General features: G+C 41.9%; 1 protein-coding gene across 1 annotated transcript in view; it reads left to right on the top strand.

The window, feature by feature from the left end:
• The window catches only part of KIF24 (kinesin family member 24), a gene marked incomplete at its 5' end in the record, with an annotated part of 46,179 nt that overhangs the window by 26,503 nt on the left and 325 nt on the right, over positions 1-19,351 (top strand). Inside the window, 4 exon segments of the mRNA XM_056546748.1 lie at positions 8,832-8,903; positions 10,500-10,609; positions 11,864-13,951; positions 15,309-15,402. Coding sequence (XP_056402723.1) covers positions 8,832-8,903; positions 10,500-10,609; positions 11,864-13,951; positions 15,309-15,402 — 2,364 coding nt within the window.

Below are 19,351 nucleotides of genomic sequence, written 5' to 3'. Positions count from 1 at the left end.
TCTACTTTATGTTAGTGGTAAATTTTCGCTGATACTTGAATCATTTCTTGGTGAAAAATTTCAAAATTTGGTGGAAAAAAATTGAAAATTTAGCATTTTTCTAACTTTGACGCTCTCTGCTTGTAAGGAAAACAGACATTCCAAATAAATAATATTTTGATTCACATATACAATATGTCTACTTTATATTTTCTTCATAACGTTGACGTGTTTTTACTTTTGGAAGACATCAGAGGGCTTCAAAGTTCAGCAGCAATTTTACAATTTTTCACAAAATTTTCAAAATGGGAATTTTTCAGGGACCAGTTCCGTTTTGAAGTGGATTTGAAGGGCCTTCTTATTAAAAAAAAAAAAAAAAAAACACCATAAATTACCCAATTATAAAAATTGCACCCCTCAAAGTATTCAAAATGACATTCAGAAAGTGTGTTAACCCTTTAGGTGTTTCACAGGAATAGCAGCAAAGTGAAGGAGAAAATTCAAAATCTTAATTTTTTACACTTGCATGCTCTTGTAGACCCAGTTTTTGATTTTTACAAGGGGTAAAAGGAGAAAAAGCCCCCCAAAATTTGTAACCCAATTTCTCTCGAGTAAGGAAATACCTCATATGTGTATGTCAAGTGTTCAGCGGGCGCAGTAGAGGGCTCAGAAGGGAAGGAGCGACAATGGGATTTTGGAGAGAGTGAATTTTGCTGAAATGGTTTTTGGGGGGCATGTCACATTTAGAAATCCCCTATGGTGCCAGAACAGCAGAAAACCCCCACATGGCATACCATTTTGGAAACGACACCCCTCAAGGCACGTAACAAGGGGTCCAGTGAGCCTTAATACCCCACAAGTGTTTGACGGCTTTTCGTTAAAGTCGGATGTGTAAATGGTAAAAAAAAAAAAAAATTTCACTAAAGTGCAGGTTTTTCCCCAAATTTGTCATTTTTACAGAAGGTAATGGGAGAAAATGCCCTCCAAAATTTGTAACCCCATTTCTTCTGAGTATGGAAATACCCCATGTGTGGACGTCAAGGGCTCTGCTGGTGCATTACAATGCTCAGAAGAGAAGGAGTCACATTTAGCTTTTGGAAACCAAATTTTGCTGAAATGGTTTTTGGGGGGCATGTCACATTTAGGAAGCCCCTATGGTGCCAGAACAGCAAAAAAAAAAAAAAAAAAAACACATGGCATACTATCTTGGAAACTACACCCCTCAAGGAACGTAACAACTGGTCCAGTGAGCCTTAACACCCCACAGGTGTTTGATGACTTTTTGTGAAAGTTGGATGTGTAAATGAAAAAAAAATTTATTTTATTTTTTTACTAAAATGCTGTTTTTTTCCCCAAATTTTACATTTTTACAAGGGGTAATAGGACAAAATGCCCCCCAAAATTTGTAACCCCATTTCTTCTGAATATGGAAATATCCCATGTGTGGACATCAAGTGCTCTGCTGGCGAACTACAATGCTCAGAAGAGGAGGAGCACCATTGAGCTTTTTGAAAGACAATTTGTTTGGAATGGAAGTCGGGGGCCATGTGCGTTTACAAAGCCCCCCGTGGTGCCAGAACAGTGGACCCCCCACATGTGACCCCATTTTGGAAACTACACCACTCAAAGAATTTAATAAGGGGTGCAGTGAGTATTTACACCCCACTGGCGTTTGACAGATCTTTGGAACAGTGGGCTGTGCAAATGAAAAATAACATTTTTCATTTTCAGAGACCACTGTTCCAAAAATCTGTCAGACACCTGTGGGGCGTAAATGCTCATTGTACCCATTATTACATTAGGTGAGGGGGATAGTTTCCAAAATGGGGTCACAAATTTTTTCTTCAAAATCCCAATGGCGCTCCTTCTCTTCTGAGCAGTGTAGTTCGCCCACAGAGCACTTTACATCCACATATGGGGTATTTTCTTACTCAGAAGAAATGGGGTTACAAATTTTGGGGGGCTTTTTTCCTATTTTCCCTTGTGAAAATGAAAAACTTAGGGTAACGCCAGCATTTTAATTGAAGTAAAAAAAATTTTTTTTCCATTATCCCATCCAACTTTAAAGGGGTAGTCCAGTGGTGAAAAACTTATCCCCTATCCTAAGGATAGGGGATAAGTTTGAGATTGCGGGGGGTCCGACCGCTGGGGCCCCCTGCGATCTCTCTGTACGGGGCCCCGGCTCTCCGCCGAGATAGCGGGTGTCGACCTCCGCACGAGGCGGCGGCCGACACGCCCCCTCAATACATCTCAATGGCAGAGCCGGAGATTGCCGAAGGCAGCGCTTCGGCTCTGCCATAGAGTTGTATTGAGGGGGCGTGTCGGCCGCCGCCTCGTGCGGAGGTCGACACGCCCCCTTCCAGCGGGCTGTCGGGGCTCCGTACAGGAGATCGCGGGGGGCCCCAGGGGTCGGACCCCCCGCGATCTGCAACTTATCCCCTATCCTTAGGATAGGGGATAAGTTGCTCACCACTGAATCACCACTGGACTACTCCTTTAATGAAAATTCGTCAAACACCTGTGGGGTGTTAAGGCTTACTATACCCCTTGTTACATTCCGTGAGGGGTGTAGTTTCCAAAATGGGATCACATGTGGGTATTTATTTTTTTGCGTTTATGTTAGAACCGCTGTAAAATCAGCCACCCCTGTGCAAATCACCAATTTAGGCCTCAAATGTACATGGTGTGCTCTCACTCCTGAGCCTTGTGCGTCCATAGAACATTTTACGCCCACATATGGGGTATTTCCATACTCAGGAGAAATTGCGTTACAAATTTGGGGTGTCTTTTTTTGCTCTTACCGCTTGTGAAAATAAAAAGTATGGGGCAACACCAGCATGTTAGTGTAAAAAATTAAATTTTTTTCACACTAACAGGCTGGTGTAGCCCCCAACTTTTCCTTTTCATAAGGGGTAAAAGGATAAAATCTCCCCAAAATATGTATTGCAATATCTCCCGAGTACGGAAATACCCCATATGTGACCCTAAACTGTTTCCTTGAAATACGACAGGGCTCCAAAGTGAGAGAGCGCCATGCGCATTTGATGCATAGAATTGCATAGGGGTGGACATAGGGGTATTCTACGCCAGTGATTCCCAAACAGGGTTCCTCCAGCTGTTGCTAAACTCCCAGCATGCCTGGACAGTCAGTGGCTGTCCGGAAATGCTGGGAGTTGTTGTTTTGCAACAGCTGGAGGCTCCGTTTTGGAAACACTGCCGTACGATACGTTTTTCATTTTTATTGGGGGGGGGGGGGGAGAGAGACAGTGTAAGGGGGTGTATATGTAGTGTTTTACCCTTTATTATGTGTTAGTGTAGTGTTTTTAGGGTACATTCACACTGGCGGGCATTTACGGTGAGTTTCCCGCTTGAAGCCCAAACTTGAAGCAGAAAACTCCCTGTAAACATGCCCGAGTGAATGTACCCTGTACATTCACATGGGGGGGGGGGGGGGGGGGCTGGGGGGCAAACCTCCAGCTGTTTCAAAACTACAACTCCCAGCATGTACTGACAGCTGTTAGCTGTCTGAACATTCTGGGATTTGCAGTTTTGCAACATCTGCAAACATCTCCAAACTGTAGCCATCCAGCTGTTGCAAAACTGCAAATCCCAGCATGCCCACACAGCAAATAGATGTCAGGGCATGCTGGGAGTTGTAGTTTTGCAACATCTGGAGGGCTACAGTTTAGAGACTACTGTATAGTGGTCTCAAACTGTAGCCCTCCAGACGTTGCTAGGCAACTCTCTGGTTCCGTAGGATCCAGGGAGCCGCATCGACGTCCTCTGCTGCCAGCAATCTGCACCACTGATCGTCGCTTCCGCCGCGGTAAGTGAACTCAGCACCAGTCCCCGTCGGTTTCCACGTTCTGCCCCGCCTATTGTGGGTGGGCAGAACGGGGAAAGAGAAAGTTAAACCCCCCCCCCCCCCGCCCCCGATCTGCTATTGGTCATCGCGTCTTGACGAACAATAGCAGGGATAGGAAGGGTGGCACTCCTGCCACCTCACTGCTATCCCTTCAGGGGGATCGTGGGTGTTGTGGACAGCCGCGATCCCCATTATATTCCGGGTCACCATAGACCCGTATGACCCGGAATTGGCGCAAATCGCAGGTGTGAATTCACTTGCGATTTGTGCCGATCAACATGGAGGGGTCTGATTACCCCCCCTGGGCATTTGTGCGGGGTGCCTGCTGATCAATATCAGCAGTCACCCCTGTCCGGTCCCCGACCGTTGTGCGGCGGGGACCGAAATTCCCACGGCCGTCCAGGTATGCCCTGGGTCCTTAGGTACCAGGGACCGAAGGCGTACCTGTACGCCCTGGGTCCCTATGAAATGATATATTTTTGTCTTGCACTGTTTTTAAGGGAGTAAAATACAAAGTGTGTCTAATTTTGTCTTGAGTTGATACAAATGTGACGTGATTTAAAATTCATTGTCCTTACTACACCATTGAGAGATATGTTGCATGTTGCAAAAAGTGGCATATAAATAAAGTTTGTTAGTTTCTACGGAATCTCTGCAGTGTGAACATACCCTGAAGCTATGTTTACACGATGATATTTCCCTGCCGAACTTCAAACGGAGATTTCGCACCATCGCAGAATTTCCATGCAGAAAACATCTGGCGTGGAAAATCAAATTACAGCATCCACATAAAGAATAGACATGTCTATTATTTTTGCAGACTTCGCACGGAAATGTGTTGCCTTCTATGGGTGCGTTCACAAGGCCGTCTATGCCAGATTTTTTTTAACCCCGTTTCGGTTCTGTTCTTGACGGCTGTAAACAGATTAACACCGGTTTTAAAAAAAAAAAAATTCCATTCAGGTCAGTGGGATTTTTTGTTTACAATCCGTTTACATCCGTTTGTACCCGTCTGCACTCATTTTTCGTTTTTTTGACGGCAGAAAAGACTACATATGCAGTATATTTTCTTCCGTCAAAAAAAAAAATGGTCTGACCATGCCCCTATACTTTTACAGATTATATCTCCAAACTTTCCTAGTAATATTTACAAATGGAAATGCAATAACTATATTCTTGAGGATCCATCTATTAAAAACCTATTACAATCTAATTTAGAAGAATTTATAGATTTAAACTCACCAACTACAGAAGATCCTTACATTCTATGGAACACACACAAAGCAGTTATGAGAGGATTTATAATCCAACAATCCTCAAGACAAAAAAAAAAATATAAATAAGAAATAGTAACATTACTCAATAAAATAGAACAATTAGAATTAACACATAAAAAAAAAGATTTAAACCATATCTTATCACAAGAGCTCCGCAATACACGACTATCCCTTAGACAACTCCTACTTCATAAATTTGAACAACAAACTAGGCGACTAAAGATGTCATACTATAAAGATGACAATAAATCTTCTAAACTTATGGCTAATAAAATTAAACAACACAGAATTAATTCTAAGATCCATTTTTTAGAACATCCATCTAAAAAATCTAAAATATATCATCCACAAGTTATTGCAGATGAATTTAGTAACTACTATTATAAACTTTACAACCTATCCTCAGATGAACATACTTACCAACCTAAACAAGATGAAATCCATTCATTCCTCTCTCAAAGTAATCTTCCTAAAGTCCCTACAGAGTTTCTATCTGATCTTTCAAAACCTTTTAACAATTTAGAAATTTTTGACGCTATTAAACAATCTAAACATAAAAAATCTCCAGGCCCAGATGGTTTTACAGCTGATTATTATAAAACCTTCTCACAAACATTAACCCCTCTACTTAATAAAGTTTTCAATGAAGCTATGTCTACAGGCAATCTACCCCCTGAAATGTTGGAGGCTTATGTTGTCGCCATTCCCAAACCGGGTAAAGATCCCACTTGGCCCTCAGCTCTTCGTCCTATTTCACTTCTTAATGAAGACATTAAATTATATGCAAGAATTATAGCAAATAGACTCCATAAAATAATGACAACTATCATTCATGAGGACCAGGTGGGATTCACAAGAGGTAGACAAACTAGTGATGGAACTAGAAGAATTATTAATCTAATTACACATGCAAATCATTACAAAACGCCTTCTCTGCTTCTTTCTTTAGACGCAGAGGAGACGTTTGATAGGGTTCATTGGGGCTACATGATTGCCACTTTACAAGAATTTGGTCTTCCTGAGGCCCTGAGATCTGCCATTTCAGCACTTTATACCAAACCAAAAGCATCAGTATATGTAAATGGAATTTTATCCCGTCCCTTTAATATCTTTAACGGTACCAGACAGGGATGCCCCCTTTCCCCATTAATATTTTCTATGGTCATGGAACCTCTTGCAGCCACAATTAGAAACTCTTTGCTGATTAAAGGTATTGACAAACCAAATTATAATCATAAAATCAGCCTATACGCTGACGATGTTATAATAACAATTTCTGATCCCATAAATTCTCTAACCCATGTATGCGAAATTCTTAAGAAATTTAGCAAAGTCTCATATTACAAACTGAACACAGACAAATGTCATATGTTGGATATAAATTTAAACCGTTCAACCAAAACGGAAATTTCTCAACGTTTTCCTTTTAAATGGTCAGTAGATGCTATACCTTATTTAGGAATCTATATTACTCGCTCCCATAAACTTCTTATTAAAGAAAATTTTCCAAAATGAACATCCAATTTAGAAAAAACTTTACTTTCAATAGAAAAACAGGAAATTAGTTGGGTTGGAAGGATAATTACGTATAAAATGTTTATTTTACCTAGGATATTGTATTTATTTAGAACTCTCCCTATCAAAATTCCTAAAAATACTATAAACGCACTTCAAAAAAGACTTTTTAAATTTATATGGGGTAAAAAAAAAAAAAAAAGCTAGAATTGCTCATAACATCTTATTGTCACCTACTCAATTTGGAGGATTAAATGTTCCAAACTTAGAAGCATACAGAAAAGCAAGCATCATTTCTCAATCTCTTGCTTGGCTAATCCCTGCTGAACAATCTAAAAGATGGGTTCAGATTGAAAATGAACTTACTCAGATTAAATACTGGAGAAATGCATTAAGTTGTGCAGACAGAATCCATACCATGAAAAGATTTTCTATATCCCCTTCTGTAAAAGAAACACTAAAGATATGGTCTCTTTTTAGTAATAAAAACACTCTAAACATAGATGTTTCATTTTACCACATCCCTCTTCATTCAATTAATATCCATTTCCCTAATATTAACCTAGACACTTAGTATGCTAAAGGAATCAAATATTTAGCAAACATGTTTGTTGGAAATAGATTATTATCTTTTCCAGAACTTGCTACAAAATATTGTTTACCTCCTACTGATGTTTCTATATATAGCCAAATTATAAACTATTTGCAAAAATTTCCAAATAAAGATGTTGTTTTACCACGATTTTTGGGAGATGTTTTGGGTGACCCGGAAATCCTCCATAAAAGAAATATTAAGCAATTTTACCATCACTTTAACCAATCCCAGTATCCTAGACATTCACTTTCCCATTTAAAAAAATGGGAATTTGAACTTAATATCACCATACCTTTAACTACATGGGAAAAAACCTTTATTTGGGCCAAGAAATCCTCTATGTGTATTAACCACTGGGAACAATATATGAAAATTCTAACCAACTGGTATTATACACCAGCTAAATTAGCAAAATTTTATCACTCCATGTCTAATAAATGTTGGAGAAATTGTAATGAGACAGGAACCTTGAAACATCTTCTATGGAATTGCCCAATTATTGCACCGTTTTGGTTGGAGGTTGAAAAACTTATCAATGACCTAACCGGAAAATATTCCACTCTTACACAAGAATTCGCTCTTTTATTGTTGGGCATTCATGAAATTCCAGAAAAATTTTGTATTCCCATTTGTCACATAATTTTTACCGCCCAACGTTTACTTACAAGAAGATGGAAATCTTCCGATGTCCCAACAATCCAGGAACTTATAGCAAATGTAACTACCAACTGCAAATATGAGATCACATTGGCGCACCAAAATGGTTTTGGTATAAAAAAAAGAAACAATTGGAATGCATGGTTACATAAATTCCCTAATGTCACATGATTCCTTCTAGATACATTATCAGAATTACTTTTAGATCTTTTATTTATTTATTTATTTATTTAATTTTAGTGTCTAGTTTACTCTTATTGTAAGGGGAGGGGTGTGAAGGCAATCCGACCATTAAAACAATAACTACTATACCTTTAATTTAATCACATCTGATATCCTTCGCTGCAAATGTTATGACTTGTTATAGTTAATTTGTTATTATTTATATATATATATATATATATATATATATATATATGCTGTTGTATTTTATCAGCATGGAAATTTACTTATTTTATTCTATTGTATAACATATTATACTTCATAGTTTCCTTGAGCTTGATATATTATTCACCTTTTACTTTAATGTTTAATCTAAAAATGTATTGTTTATTGTATAGTGTAATGTTTGTTGTAAAATTTAATAAAAATATATATAAAAAAAAAAAAAACGGAAGAAAAAATACTGAAAAAAGTTTTTTGATTCGTTTTTACTTCTGAGCATGCTCAGAACAAAAAAATAATATATTTTGGGGTTTATTAACTGAACAATAACGGATCCAAACGGATAACATCCGTTTGCATCCGTTATTGTCCGTTTTTCGTTTTTTGACAGTAGAAGAATGGGACGGGTCTAGACGGCTGTGTGAACACTGCCTATGAGGCTGCGCATTTCCGAGCGGTCCTAGCGCCAGCATGTTCTGCCAGGGAAATGTCCGCACAGAGATTTTCCGTTCAGCCTAACACTGTTACTTCTATATAACCATCTGCTGTTCTTTCACAGCTGAAGGAGTGTATACGAGCGCTGGATCAGGAGCAGGCCCATACACCTTTTAGACAGAGCAAGCTGACCCAGGTAAGAACAAACTATGGATTGCAACATAAACAAAAAAGGTTTGATAGGAAAGCTACAACAAAGCTGTCTTTGTGGCTCAACCGTGGTTTCGCTTTCTCTATTCATCAGAGAAGATAATATACCTAATATACCTACTTACCTTTTTAAATTCTTATCTCTGGTTGAGGCCATTTACTAGCCACAGATATGACATCCAAATGACATGACATCACATGACCTTGGCTACTGACTGCTGCCATGTTGGGCACTGATTTGCTACCTCCGTCACATAATGTGCCACCATATACTTATTTTATAAAAAAAAATAAAAAATTCTAAATTTGGAACCTCTCAATACAATATGCTATGATAATGAAGAAAAATAAACGTAATAATAGGTACATGTAGCCTTTTATAATCCAGTAAAAAGCGCCCGCCGGTTGGAAAAAAAAATCAAAATGCTCCAGTTGCAGCCAAACTGAATTGGACACTGACTGTTTTGTGGTCTCTCGCTTCCTCTGCTTTCCAGGAGGCCAGAGGCAGCGGTAGACCGCAAAACAGTCGGTTGCAAGCACGAGTTGGCTGCGGCCGGAGTCTTTTTTATTTTATTTATTTTATGTTTATTTTTTTGTTTAGTCTCTACTGTTGGACTCTTTTTTTTTTCTTCTTTTTTTTCTTTTTCTTACTGAATTATTAAAGGGGTTATCCAGGAAAAAACTCAGTCGCTGTTCATTGGGGGACACCGAACTGATGGGGTATATGCTCTTGCCACTAGGAGGCGCTGACACTTTTATTTATTTATTTATTTATATCTATCTATCTATCTATCTATCTATCTATATAGATATATAGATATATAGATATATATATATAGATATATCTCTACTGACTCCAGAAAGTTAAACAGATTTGTAAATTACTTCTATTAAAAAATCTTAATCCTTTCAGTACTTACGAGCTGCTGAAGTTAAGTTGTTCTTTTCTGTGTAAGTGCTCTCTGATGACACGTTTCTCGGGAAGTGTCCAGAGTAGAAGCAAATCCCCAGAGCAAACCTCTTCTGCTCTGTGCTGTTCCCGAGACAAGCAGAGATGTCAGCAGAGAGCACTGTTGCCAGACAGAAAAGAACAACTCAACTTCAGCAGCTGATAATTATTGGAAGGATTAAGATTTTTTTTTTAATAGAAGTCATTTACAAATCTGTTTAAATTTCTGGAGCCAGTTGATATATAAAACATATTTTTTCCTGGATAACCCCTTTTTAATAATTCAGTATAAAGAGTCCACAGGTAGGGACTAAAAAAGACTCCGGCCGCAGCCAACCTGTGCTTTCAACCGACTGTTTTGTGGTCTACCGCTGCCTCTGGCCTTTTTTTTCCCGGAATACCCCTTTAAAGGTTACGTCTTAGTGAGTGCCAATGTACTTCTTTAATTATTTTATTGTACCTATTTACTTATTGAAGTATGCTTTTGGTCTGTCTTCACATTTGAGCACCCCTCATTTTTTACCTCAATGAGATGCAGCGTTGTTTATTAATGGAAAGCACCATAGGTACTGTCTCTACGTTGTGTTATTGCTTTTTCTATGAGTTTAGTGAAGATTTTTTTTGCATTTATAGGTGTTGAAAGATTCCTTTATTGGAAACTCGAAGACCTGCATGATAGCCAATATATCTCCAAGTCACATGGCTACAGAGCACACACTGAACACTCTGCGCTACGCAGACAGGTAAGTAGTGATAGGCTGTGAGACAGTTAAGAAGTATGTACTGTATACTAGTGTCTAGTGGCTAGTGTATACTTTAAAGGGGTACTCTGACCCTAAGACATCTTATCCCCTATCCAAAGGATAGGGGATAAGATGTCTGACCGCAGGGGTCCCGCCTCTGGGGAACCCCGCAATCTTGCATCGCAAGATTGCGGGGGTCCCCAGAGGCAGGACCCCCGCGGTTAGACATTTTATGCCCTATCCTTTTGGATAGGGGATAAGATGTCTTAGGGCCGGAGTACCCCTTTAAAGAACAACTTGGGAGTGAACAAAGCCTTCCTTTTTTTCACTGGGGTGCATACACGTAATGTCCACAAAGCAAAACGAATAGAAGAGAAACTGTGCACACACCAGGAAATTTTTTGGTGGGTTCTTTATTGACATTCAGTCCATATACACCGGGTGGCTATGATGGAACAGCAGCAGTGGAACCACAAACACCTGCAGCCCACTACGAAATTTCCTGGTGAGTGCACCTTTTCTCTTTTTATTTGTTTTGCTTTACAGTTAAGAAGTAGACATATATAAAAGTGGTTTTTTTTATACATGAAAGTCAATGGCAATTCATTGTAGAGTATAAGAATTTTGCAGAATGCCTAGATTTTATGGCAAAACTGCACCGTGCACCCGACCAAAAATACAATTTTTCAGAAAATTTGGCTGAACTTAAAATTTCGCCTGCAACAAAGCATCTTAAGCAAATAATCTTGGTTATATATCTCTTTTGTGTCTATGGCACCTATGCAGTGTGTCTCCGTGGTAACTGACTGCAAACAAACCCTAGTCTGATCCTGCAACCTTGTCATCTTAGGTAACTGACAGTAAAGGAGAAACAGATAGAAAAAGGGCTGAACGATCAAGATGTCACTTTAAAACGGGGGTCTCAAACTGGTGGACCTCCAGATGTCGCAAAACTTTAACTCCCATCATGCCTGGACATGCCCAGACAGACATTGGCTGCAGCTACTGGCTGTCGGGCATGCTGGGAGTTGGAAGTTTTGCAACATCTGGGGGGGGGGGGGGGGGGCACTAGTTAATACCTATGTTCTAAAGCAGGGGGGTCTCAAAGTGTGGACCTCCAACTTTTGCAAAACTACAACTACCATCAGCTGGAGGTTCCCACTGTTTTAAAAGATATATCACACAGTTTGTATTTAGGCAAAATGTTTATAGTATAGGTAATGCCAGCTAAAATATATGCATGTTGTTTTCTAGAGTGAAGGAGCTAAAAAAAGGAATGAAGTGCCCTACATCTTGCACCGGTCGGGGCAGAACTGCTCCATGCCAGTCTCCCAAACGTGGTCAGAATTCACCATCTGTTTTGGGCGAAAAAATATCTCCGAAAAAAGTGAAACTTGGGCAATCAAACTCCTCCCCTACCATCGTCAAGCACAAGTCCTGTCCATCGGTTTTCCATCCATCCAATGTCCCCTTATCGTCCACTCCCAAAATCTGCACAAAGCAAAATACAGGGAGCCGAGGCTGTCCGACCCAAACCTGGCTTACTCATACCAGTCCTGTCAAAGGCACATTAAAGAGCAGCAGAAAGAAGAGCGAAAGTCAGGATAAGATCCCTACACCCAGGAATCCCCCCAATATTAAGCCAGAGACGGGCAACGAAGCTAAAGAAGATTGTGGACGGCGGCCATTACAGAGAGTCCAAGCTGTGCAGCCAGTACAGAAGCTAATAGTCTCCAGAAGCGAGATGTTTACAGATAAGAACACAAGACTGTGGGATGCTTGTGATGACCCCACTGGAAGAAAGGTGGGTGTATATGGGGGTCTTCCGCAGCAGAAAGAAAGAGAAGAACACTTGAGATGCTATCACGAGCAGATCCAGCACCCTCCCATTCTTCTCCAGAAACTTCACTATCAACCACTCGAGAGGATATTGGACCAGTATAAGCCTCAAGAGATCACGGTGGGTCACGTCAGAAGCTCCACATCCCAACGTGAAGCAACTCCGCTCGAAGATCCCGATGACAGCGACTTTAGCGAAGACTCCTTTTCCTTCACATCCAACCAAAAGAAAGGGAGAAAGGAAGAGTTGGTCCGAGAAAGGCTTTCCTTTTTCCTTCACCAGGGTTCACCAAGCTCAGACATCAGGAAGGGAGCACACTATCTTGTGTCTGAATCGAAGGAGAACAAAAATGCCCCAAACGGTAAATGCGGTTGCGTACCATCAGACAGAAAGAGAGTGGAAAATGATAACCACGCTAGATGGAGCTCTGAAGAAGAGTCCACCAACACTCGAAGCTCGTCCAATATCAACAGTACACCAGAAAAGCCATATTCTTCTCAGGAAGACCTAGAAAACCCCAAAAAGATCATAAAAGATTCACCTTTGTCAGGTAGTGACTTTAGTCCTTTACAAGAAAGGTGTAGAAGTGTGCCCATAACTGGCTCTCCAGCAACAGGACCCACATTACTTGAAAGAAGAAGCCCCGTTGCCAATACCTCATGCGAGTCGGCAGTGATGGCTCCCCTCACCGTGTCTTTGTTGAAGGACAACTGGTCACTGGAGTCTACGCGTAACCTTGAGCCACCAGAACTTTCTGGAGTCCATGTTGAGTCAGATAGTCCAGACTTGGGTGTTGGCTCTCACATCAAGGATCAGTCTGTCGAGAAGAACCTATCAGACTTGGTCAAGAAAATGCTTCGATATAATGAGAGCTTATTTATGGAGAACTCCGTACACAAAGACAAGGACTGGTTCACGGACAGCAGCTGTGAGTCCAAGTCTGGTTCTCCACCGTTCCCGATACATTCCGGTTTGGCTAGACTTGGCTACACAGGACAGATACCAACCTCAGGGAACAATGACTCCTACAGCATCAGCGATTCCTTTTTAGACTTTCCTCATCCTAGATTTAGGGACCAGGTTAGCCATTTATATGACGCGGATACCGAGGACAGCGGTTCAGATATCAAAATGAATGGAATCCAATCTCCAATACTGGTATTCGGTAGGAAGCCGTCAGAAGGCGAAGTTGAAGCCGCCAAAGACCGTGACTGCAAGAATGTCGTAAACTCCTCACCGACCAATGTTAGTCCTGGTCCCGGTGGGTTGGACTTGGATCCCCAATGCTCTGAAGACTCCTTCAAGCTTCCCTTAAGAGACGGCGAGCTGGAACACCTTAAAAATAAACTTATGAACTGTATATTTAGCCACTGCGGTGCCAAGGAGATACCAAATTGTGCCCTTATAAGAGATGAGCGAAGCCCAAGAACACTAACCTCAAGTAGCCCTTTACAGTCTTCTCATTTGACAAGTCAACATGTGAAGATTCTTGAAAAGGCTCAGTAAGTAAAGATAATGGTTATAAATATATAGGAGGGGTTACGTTGGATTTCTAGGCATCTTCTATGCCAGTGTTTCCCAACCAGGGTGTCTCAATCTGTTTTGCGAAACTACAGCTCCCAGCATGCCCGGACAGCCTTTGGCTGTCCGGGCATGCTGGGAGTTGTAGTTTCGCAACACCTGGATGCACCCTGATTGGGAAACAACGCTTTATGCAAAGTAGCCATCATCCTGTAAGGACCCTTTTGCACAGCGGAATATCTGCCTGAAAAAAAAAATCTGGGTGCCCCTTAAAGGGGTACTCCGGTGGAAAACATCTTTTTTTAAATCAACTGGTGCCAGAAAGTTAATCAGATTTGTAAATGACTTCTATTAAAACATTTTTTTACTCTTCCAGTACTTATAAGCAGCTGTATGCTACAGAGGAAATTCTATTCTTTTTTAATTTGTTTTTTTTTTGTCTTGTCCACAGTGCTCTCTGCTGACACCTCTGTCCGTGTCAGGAATTGTCCAGAGCAGCATAGGTTTGCTATGAGGATTTTCTCCTGTTCTGGACAGTTCCTGATTTGGACATCAGGTGTCAGCAGAGAGCACTGTGGACAAGACAAAAAAAGGGGGGGGGGCCTGCTGCTGCCTTAAGGGGGGGTGCTGCTTCTGTCTAATAGGGGGGTGCCTGCTGCTGTCTAATAAGGGGGGGGGGCCCTGCTGCTGTTTAAAAGGGGGCCCACTGTCTAAAGGGGGGCTGCTACTAATGACTGCCAGGGGGCTGCTGCTAATGTCTGCAAGGGGATACTACCTACTATTAAAGACAATCTTACAGCAGAGTCACCTGCACTAACTTGAATTTATATGTAGATAGGTCAGGTGACCCGGTTTCTACCGCTGCTCATCATGTGGTCATCGGCCTGTTCTGTCCAATGGAGAAGAGAGAAATCTTGGCTCATACTACAGCAGCCGCCTCCATTGTACACAACAAGGACCCACATATCATACGGTAAGCAGCGCCAGAAACCGGGTCACCCTGGGGTCAGATTCCCTTTATAACAAAAGTACTCGTACTTGGTATTGGCGAGTACTAGAATTAGAGTATCGGTACTCGGTCTTAAAAAAAAAATGGTATCAGGACATCCCTAGTTCCTAACATGGAAAGAGGTGGCAGCAGTTAGCACTGTGGTCAGACTGGAAAGAACTACTCAACTTCCTCTGGAGAATACAGCAGCTGATAAATACTGGAAGGATTAAGATTTTCATGTAGATGTAATTTACAAATCTGTTTAACTTTCTAGCACCAGTTGATTTGGGGGAAAAAAATTTCCACCGGAGTACCCCTTTTACTTTCATGCTTTGTTTTTTTTGCAGGCATGCTGTCATTCAAGCACATTGCAAACAGTTAAATGAGGTGTCGGCTCTGAGCTCACTGGAGGAAATGCTGCTGAATCACACGTCCAGCTCGGTGAGCGCTTTCTTCATAGCTTGTATTCATAGCATACCTGTTTCAGGTACCGTATATACTCGAGTATAAGCTGACCCGAATATAAGCCGAGGCCCCTAATTTTACCCCAAAAACCCAGGAAAAGTTATTGACTGGACTACAAGCCTAGGGTGGGAAATACATCATCCCCCATGTAATCATTCAGACCCCCATCATCCTCCCCCCTTCATCATCACCGCCTGTCAATCCCTTCATCAGTGGTCTTCAACCTGCGGACCTCCAGATGTTGCAAAACTACAACTCCTGGTGGCTGTCCGGGCATGCTGGTTGTTGTAGTTTTGAAACCTCTGGAGGTCTGCAGGTTGAAGACCACTGCGGCCTTCGTCATCTATGCTGCAGGGACCGTCCGGTGGGGATGGTTAGTCGTTGCGGAGTGTCCATTTTCACCAGGGGGCCTCTTCTCCGCACTTCGGGCCCGGACTAGTGACGTTGCCTTGACGACGATGCACAGGGACGTTGCGCATGAACGTCGTCGTCAAAGCAACGTCACTACTCCGGGGCCGGGCGCGGAGAAGAGGCCCCCGACCAGTGAAAATGGACACTCCGCAACGACTAACCATCCCCACTGGACGGTCCCTGCAGCATAGATGGCCCGGACCAGCTCACCCTATCTTCCCGCCGAGGGGAGATGAGTACAAAACAAAAAGGGGGGGGCTGGATGATGACGAAGGCCGCAGTGGTCTTCAACCGGGCATGCTGGGAGTTGTAGTTTTGCAACATCTGGAGGTCCGCAGGTTGAAGACCACTGATGAAGGGATTGATAGGCGGTGAGTTCACTCGAGTATAAGCCGAGGGGGGCGTTTTCAGCACGAAAAATCGTGCTGAAAAACTCCGCTTATACTCTAGTAAATACGGTAACTATTTGGGATACGTTGCCGTGTGTTCTGTACATGAGGAGTAGCACTATTTCTTGCCATTGTTTAACATACGGCGTGGGACATTCCAGAAAAATGACGCCCTGTGAACATAGCCTTACAATTCACAAACACAGAAGAGAAGCTACTGCTCTTCTATGTCTTTGTACATAGCAGCAGCATGGAAAGCATTATAGAGCAGTATAAAACAGTCTGAACTGATGGAGCCCTGTGGTGAGATGTAATACTTACATTTAGCTTGTGTAGCCTCTTAGCAAAATCTGAATTTCTCACTGCCTTTGCTCATTAACACCTTGGGGACCAACCAAGGGTGTACCTGTACGCCCTCGTCCCGCTCCCCTGCTATGACGCCTGGACCCTTGTCTAATGCCAGACATCAACTTTGATCGCCGCGTCTAAGGGGTTATTGCTGATCACCGCGTCTAAAGTGAAAGTAAACACTTCCCCTCATATACACTGCTCAAAAAAATAAAGGGAACACTTAAACAACACAATGTAACTCCAAGTCAATGACACTTCTGTGAAATCACACTGTCCACTCAGGAAGAACACTGATTGACAATCAATTTCACATACTGTTGTGCAAATGGAACAGACAACAGGTGGAAATTATAGGCAATTAGTAAGACACCCCCAGTAAAGCAGTGGTTCTGCAGGTGGCGACCACAGACCAATTCTCCATTCCTATGCTTCCCGACTGATGTTTTGGTCACTTTTGAATGCTGGCAGTGCTTTCATAGTGGTAGCATAAGACGGAATCTTCAACACACAGGTGGCTCAGGTAGTGCAGCTCATCCAGGATGGCACATCAATGCGAGCTGTGGCAAGAAGGTTTGCAGTGTCTAGAGCATGGAGGCACTACCAGGAAACAGGCCAGTATATCAGGAGACGTGGAGGAGGCCAACAACCCAGCAGCAGGACCGCTACCTCCGCCTTTGTGCAAGGAGGGGCACTAGCAGAGCCCTGCAAAATGACCTCCAGCAGGCCTCAAATGTGCATGTGTCCACTAAAACGGTCAGAAACAGACTCCATGAGGGTGGTATGAGGGCCTGACCTCCACAGGTGGGGGTTGTGCTTGCAGCCCAACACCGTGCAGGACATTTGGCATCTGTCAGAGAACACCAAGATTGGCAAATTCGCCACTGGCGCCCTGTGCTCTTCACAGATGAAAGCAGGTTCACAATGAGCACATGTGACAGAGTCTGGAGACGCTGTGGAGAACGTTCTGTTGCCTGCAACATCCTCCAGTATGACCGGTTTGGCGGTGGGTCAGTAATGGTGTGGGGTGCCATTTCTTTGGGGGGGCTGCACAGCCCTCCATGTGCTTGCCAGAGGTAGCCGAGAGGAGATCCTCAGACACCTTGTGAGACCATATGCTGGTGCGGTTGGCCCTGGGTTCCTCCAAATGCAAGACAATGCTAGACCTCATGTGGCTGGAGTGTGTCAGCAGTTCCTGCAAGAGGAAGGCATTGATGCTATGGACTGGGCCGCTCGTTCCCCAGACCTGATTCCGATTGAGCACATCAGGGACATCATGTCTCGCTCCATCCACCAACACCACGTTGCACCACAGACTGTCCAGGAGTTGGCGTATGCTTTAGTCCAGGTCTGGGAGGACATAACACTGCAGGAAAAAAAAGTGTAAAAAAAAAAAAGTTAAAGATCATTTAACCCCTTCCCTAATAAAAGTAAGAATCACCCCCCTTTTCCCATAAAAAAAAAAAAAAGTGTAAATAAAAATAAACATATGTGGTATCGCCGCGTGTGGAAATGTCCAAACTATAAAAATATAATGTTAATTAAACCGCACGGTCAATGACGTACACGCAAAAAATTTTCAAAGTTTAAAATAGCGTATTTAAATCAATTAAAAAGTCTAATCAATATAAAAATGGTACCAATAAAAACTTCAGATCACGGCGCAAAAAATGAGCCCTCATACCAGCCCCATACGCAGAAAAATAAGTTATAGGGGTCAGAAGATGACAATTTTAAACGTATAAATTTTCCTGCATGTAGTTATTTATTTATTTTTTTTTTTTAAGAAGTAATACAAAATCCAACCTATATAAGTAGGGTATCATTTTAACCGTATGGACCTACAGAATAATAATAAGGTGTAATTTTTACCGAAAAATGCACTGTGTAGAAACGGAAGCCCCCAAAATTTACAAAATGGTATTTTTTCTTCAATTTTGTCGCACAATTAATTTTTTTTCCGTTTTGCCATGAATATTTTGGTAAAATGCCTAATGTCACTGCAAAGTAGAATTGATGCCGCAAAAAATAAGCCATCATATGGAATTTTAGGTGCAAAATTGAAAAGGTTATGATTTTTTGAAGGTGATGAAGAAAAAATGAAAATGCAAAAACTGAAAAACCCTGCGTCCTTAAATGATAAAACTCTCATCCCCTCCCTCCCCGTCAGGCCCCCTCCCATAGACATTAATGGAGGGGGCGCAGTGGGACCTCTGCGATCAGACATCTTATTCCCTATCCTTCGGGGATGACATGTTTTTCGCCGGAGTACCCCTTTAAAACATATCTTACAATGAATGGGCACAAAAGCTGAACCCATCTGATCAGCAAAAAGAAAAATGTAATCTTTGGGTTTTAAAGGGGTTAAGAAAAATTAATTTTAGACCTGAGTTTTTCCAAGATTGATAGCATTAGATAGAAAAGGAAGACAAATCCAGCTCGCCAAATCCACCGTCGGCAAGCTCCCGAGATATGCGAGAATGCTGCAACCCCATCAAACCAACCATAGAAGAAACATGTACCCAGCGCTTGAGGATTGCATCATCATCTTTATTAAATCTTCATAAAAATCCAACAAGCTGTCTGACGTGTTTTGGGGATTAAACACCCTTAATCATAGGCCAATGATTGTGTAATTGACTTCCTATTCATGTAGGTTTTTAGGGCTCTAGTGAACAATAAAGGGACATTGCAGTCAGTCGGTGGAGGTTCAATCCCAGTGATCAGACCATGAATGTTTTATCTTGGAACGACCCTTAAAATAATGTCTCCCCTCT

Source organism: Hyla sarda, chromosome 1 (genome assembly GCF_029499605.1).
Source record: "Hyla sarda isolate aHylSar1 chromosome 1, aHylSar1.hap1, whole genome shotgun sequence".
Lineage (NCBI taxonomy): Eukaryota > Metazoa > Chordata > Amphibia > Anura > Hylidae > Hyla > Hyla sarda.
This window is presented reverse-complemented; position numbering and strand designations above follow the sequence as displayed.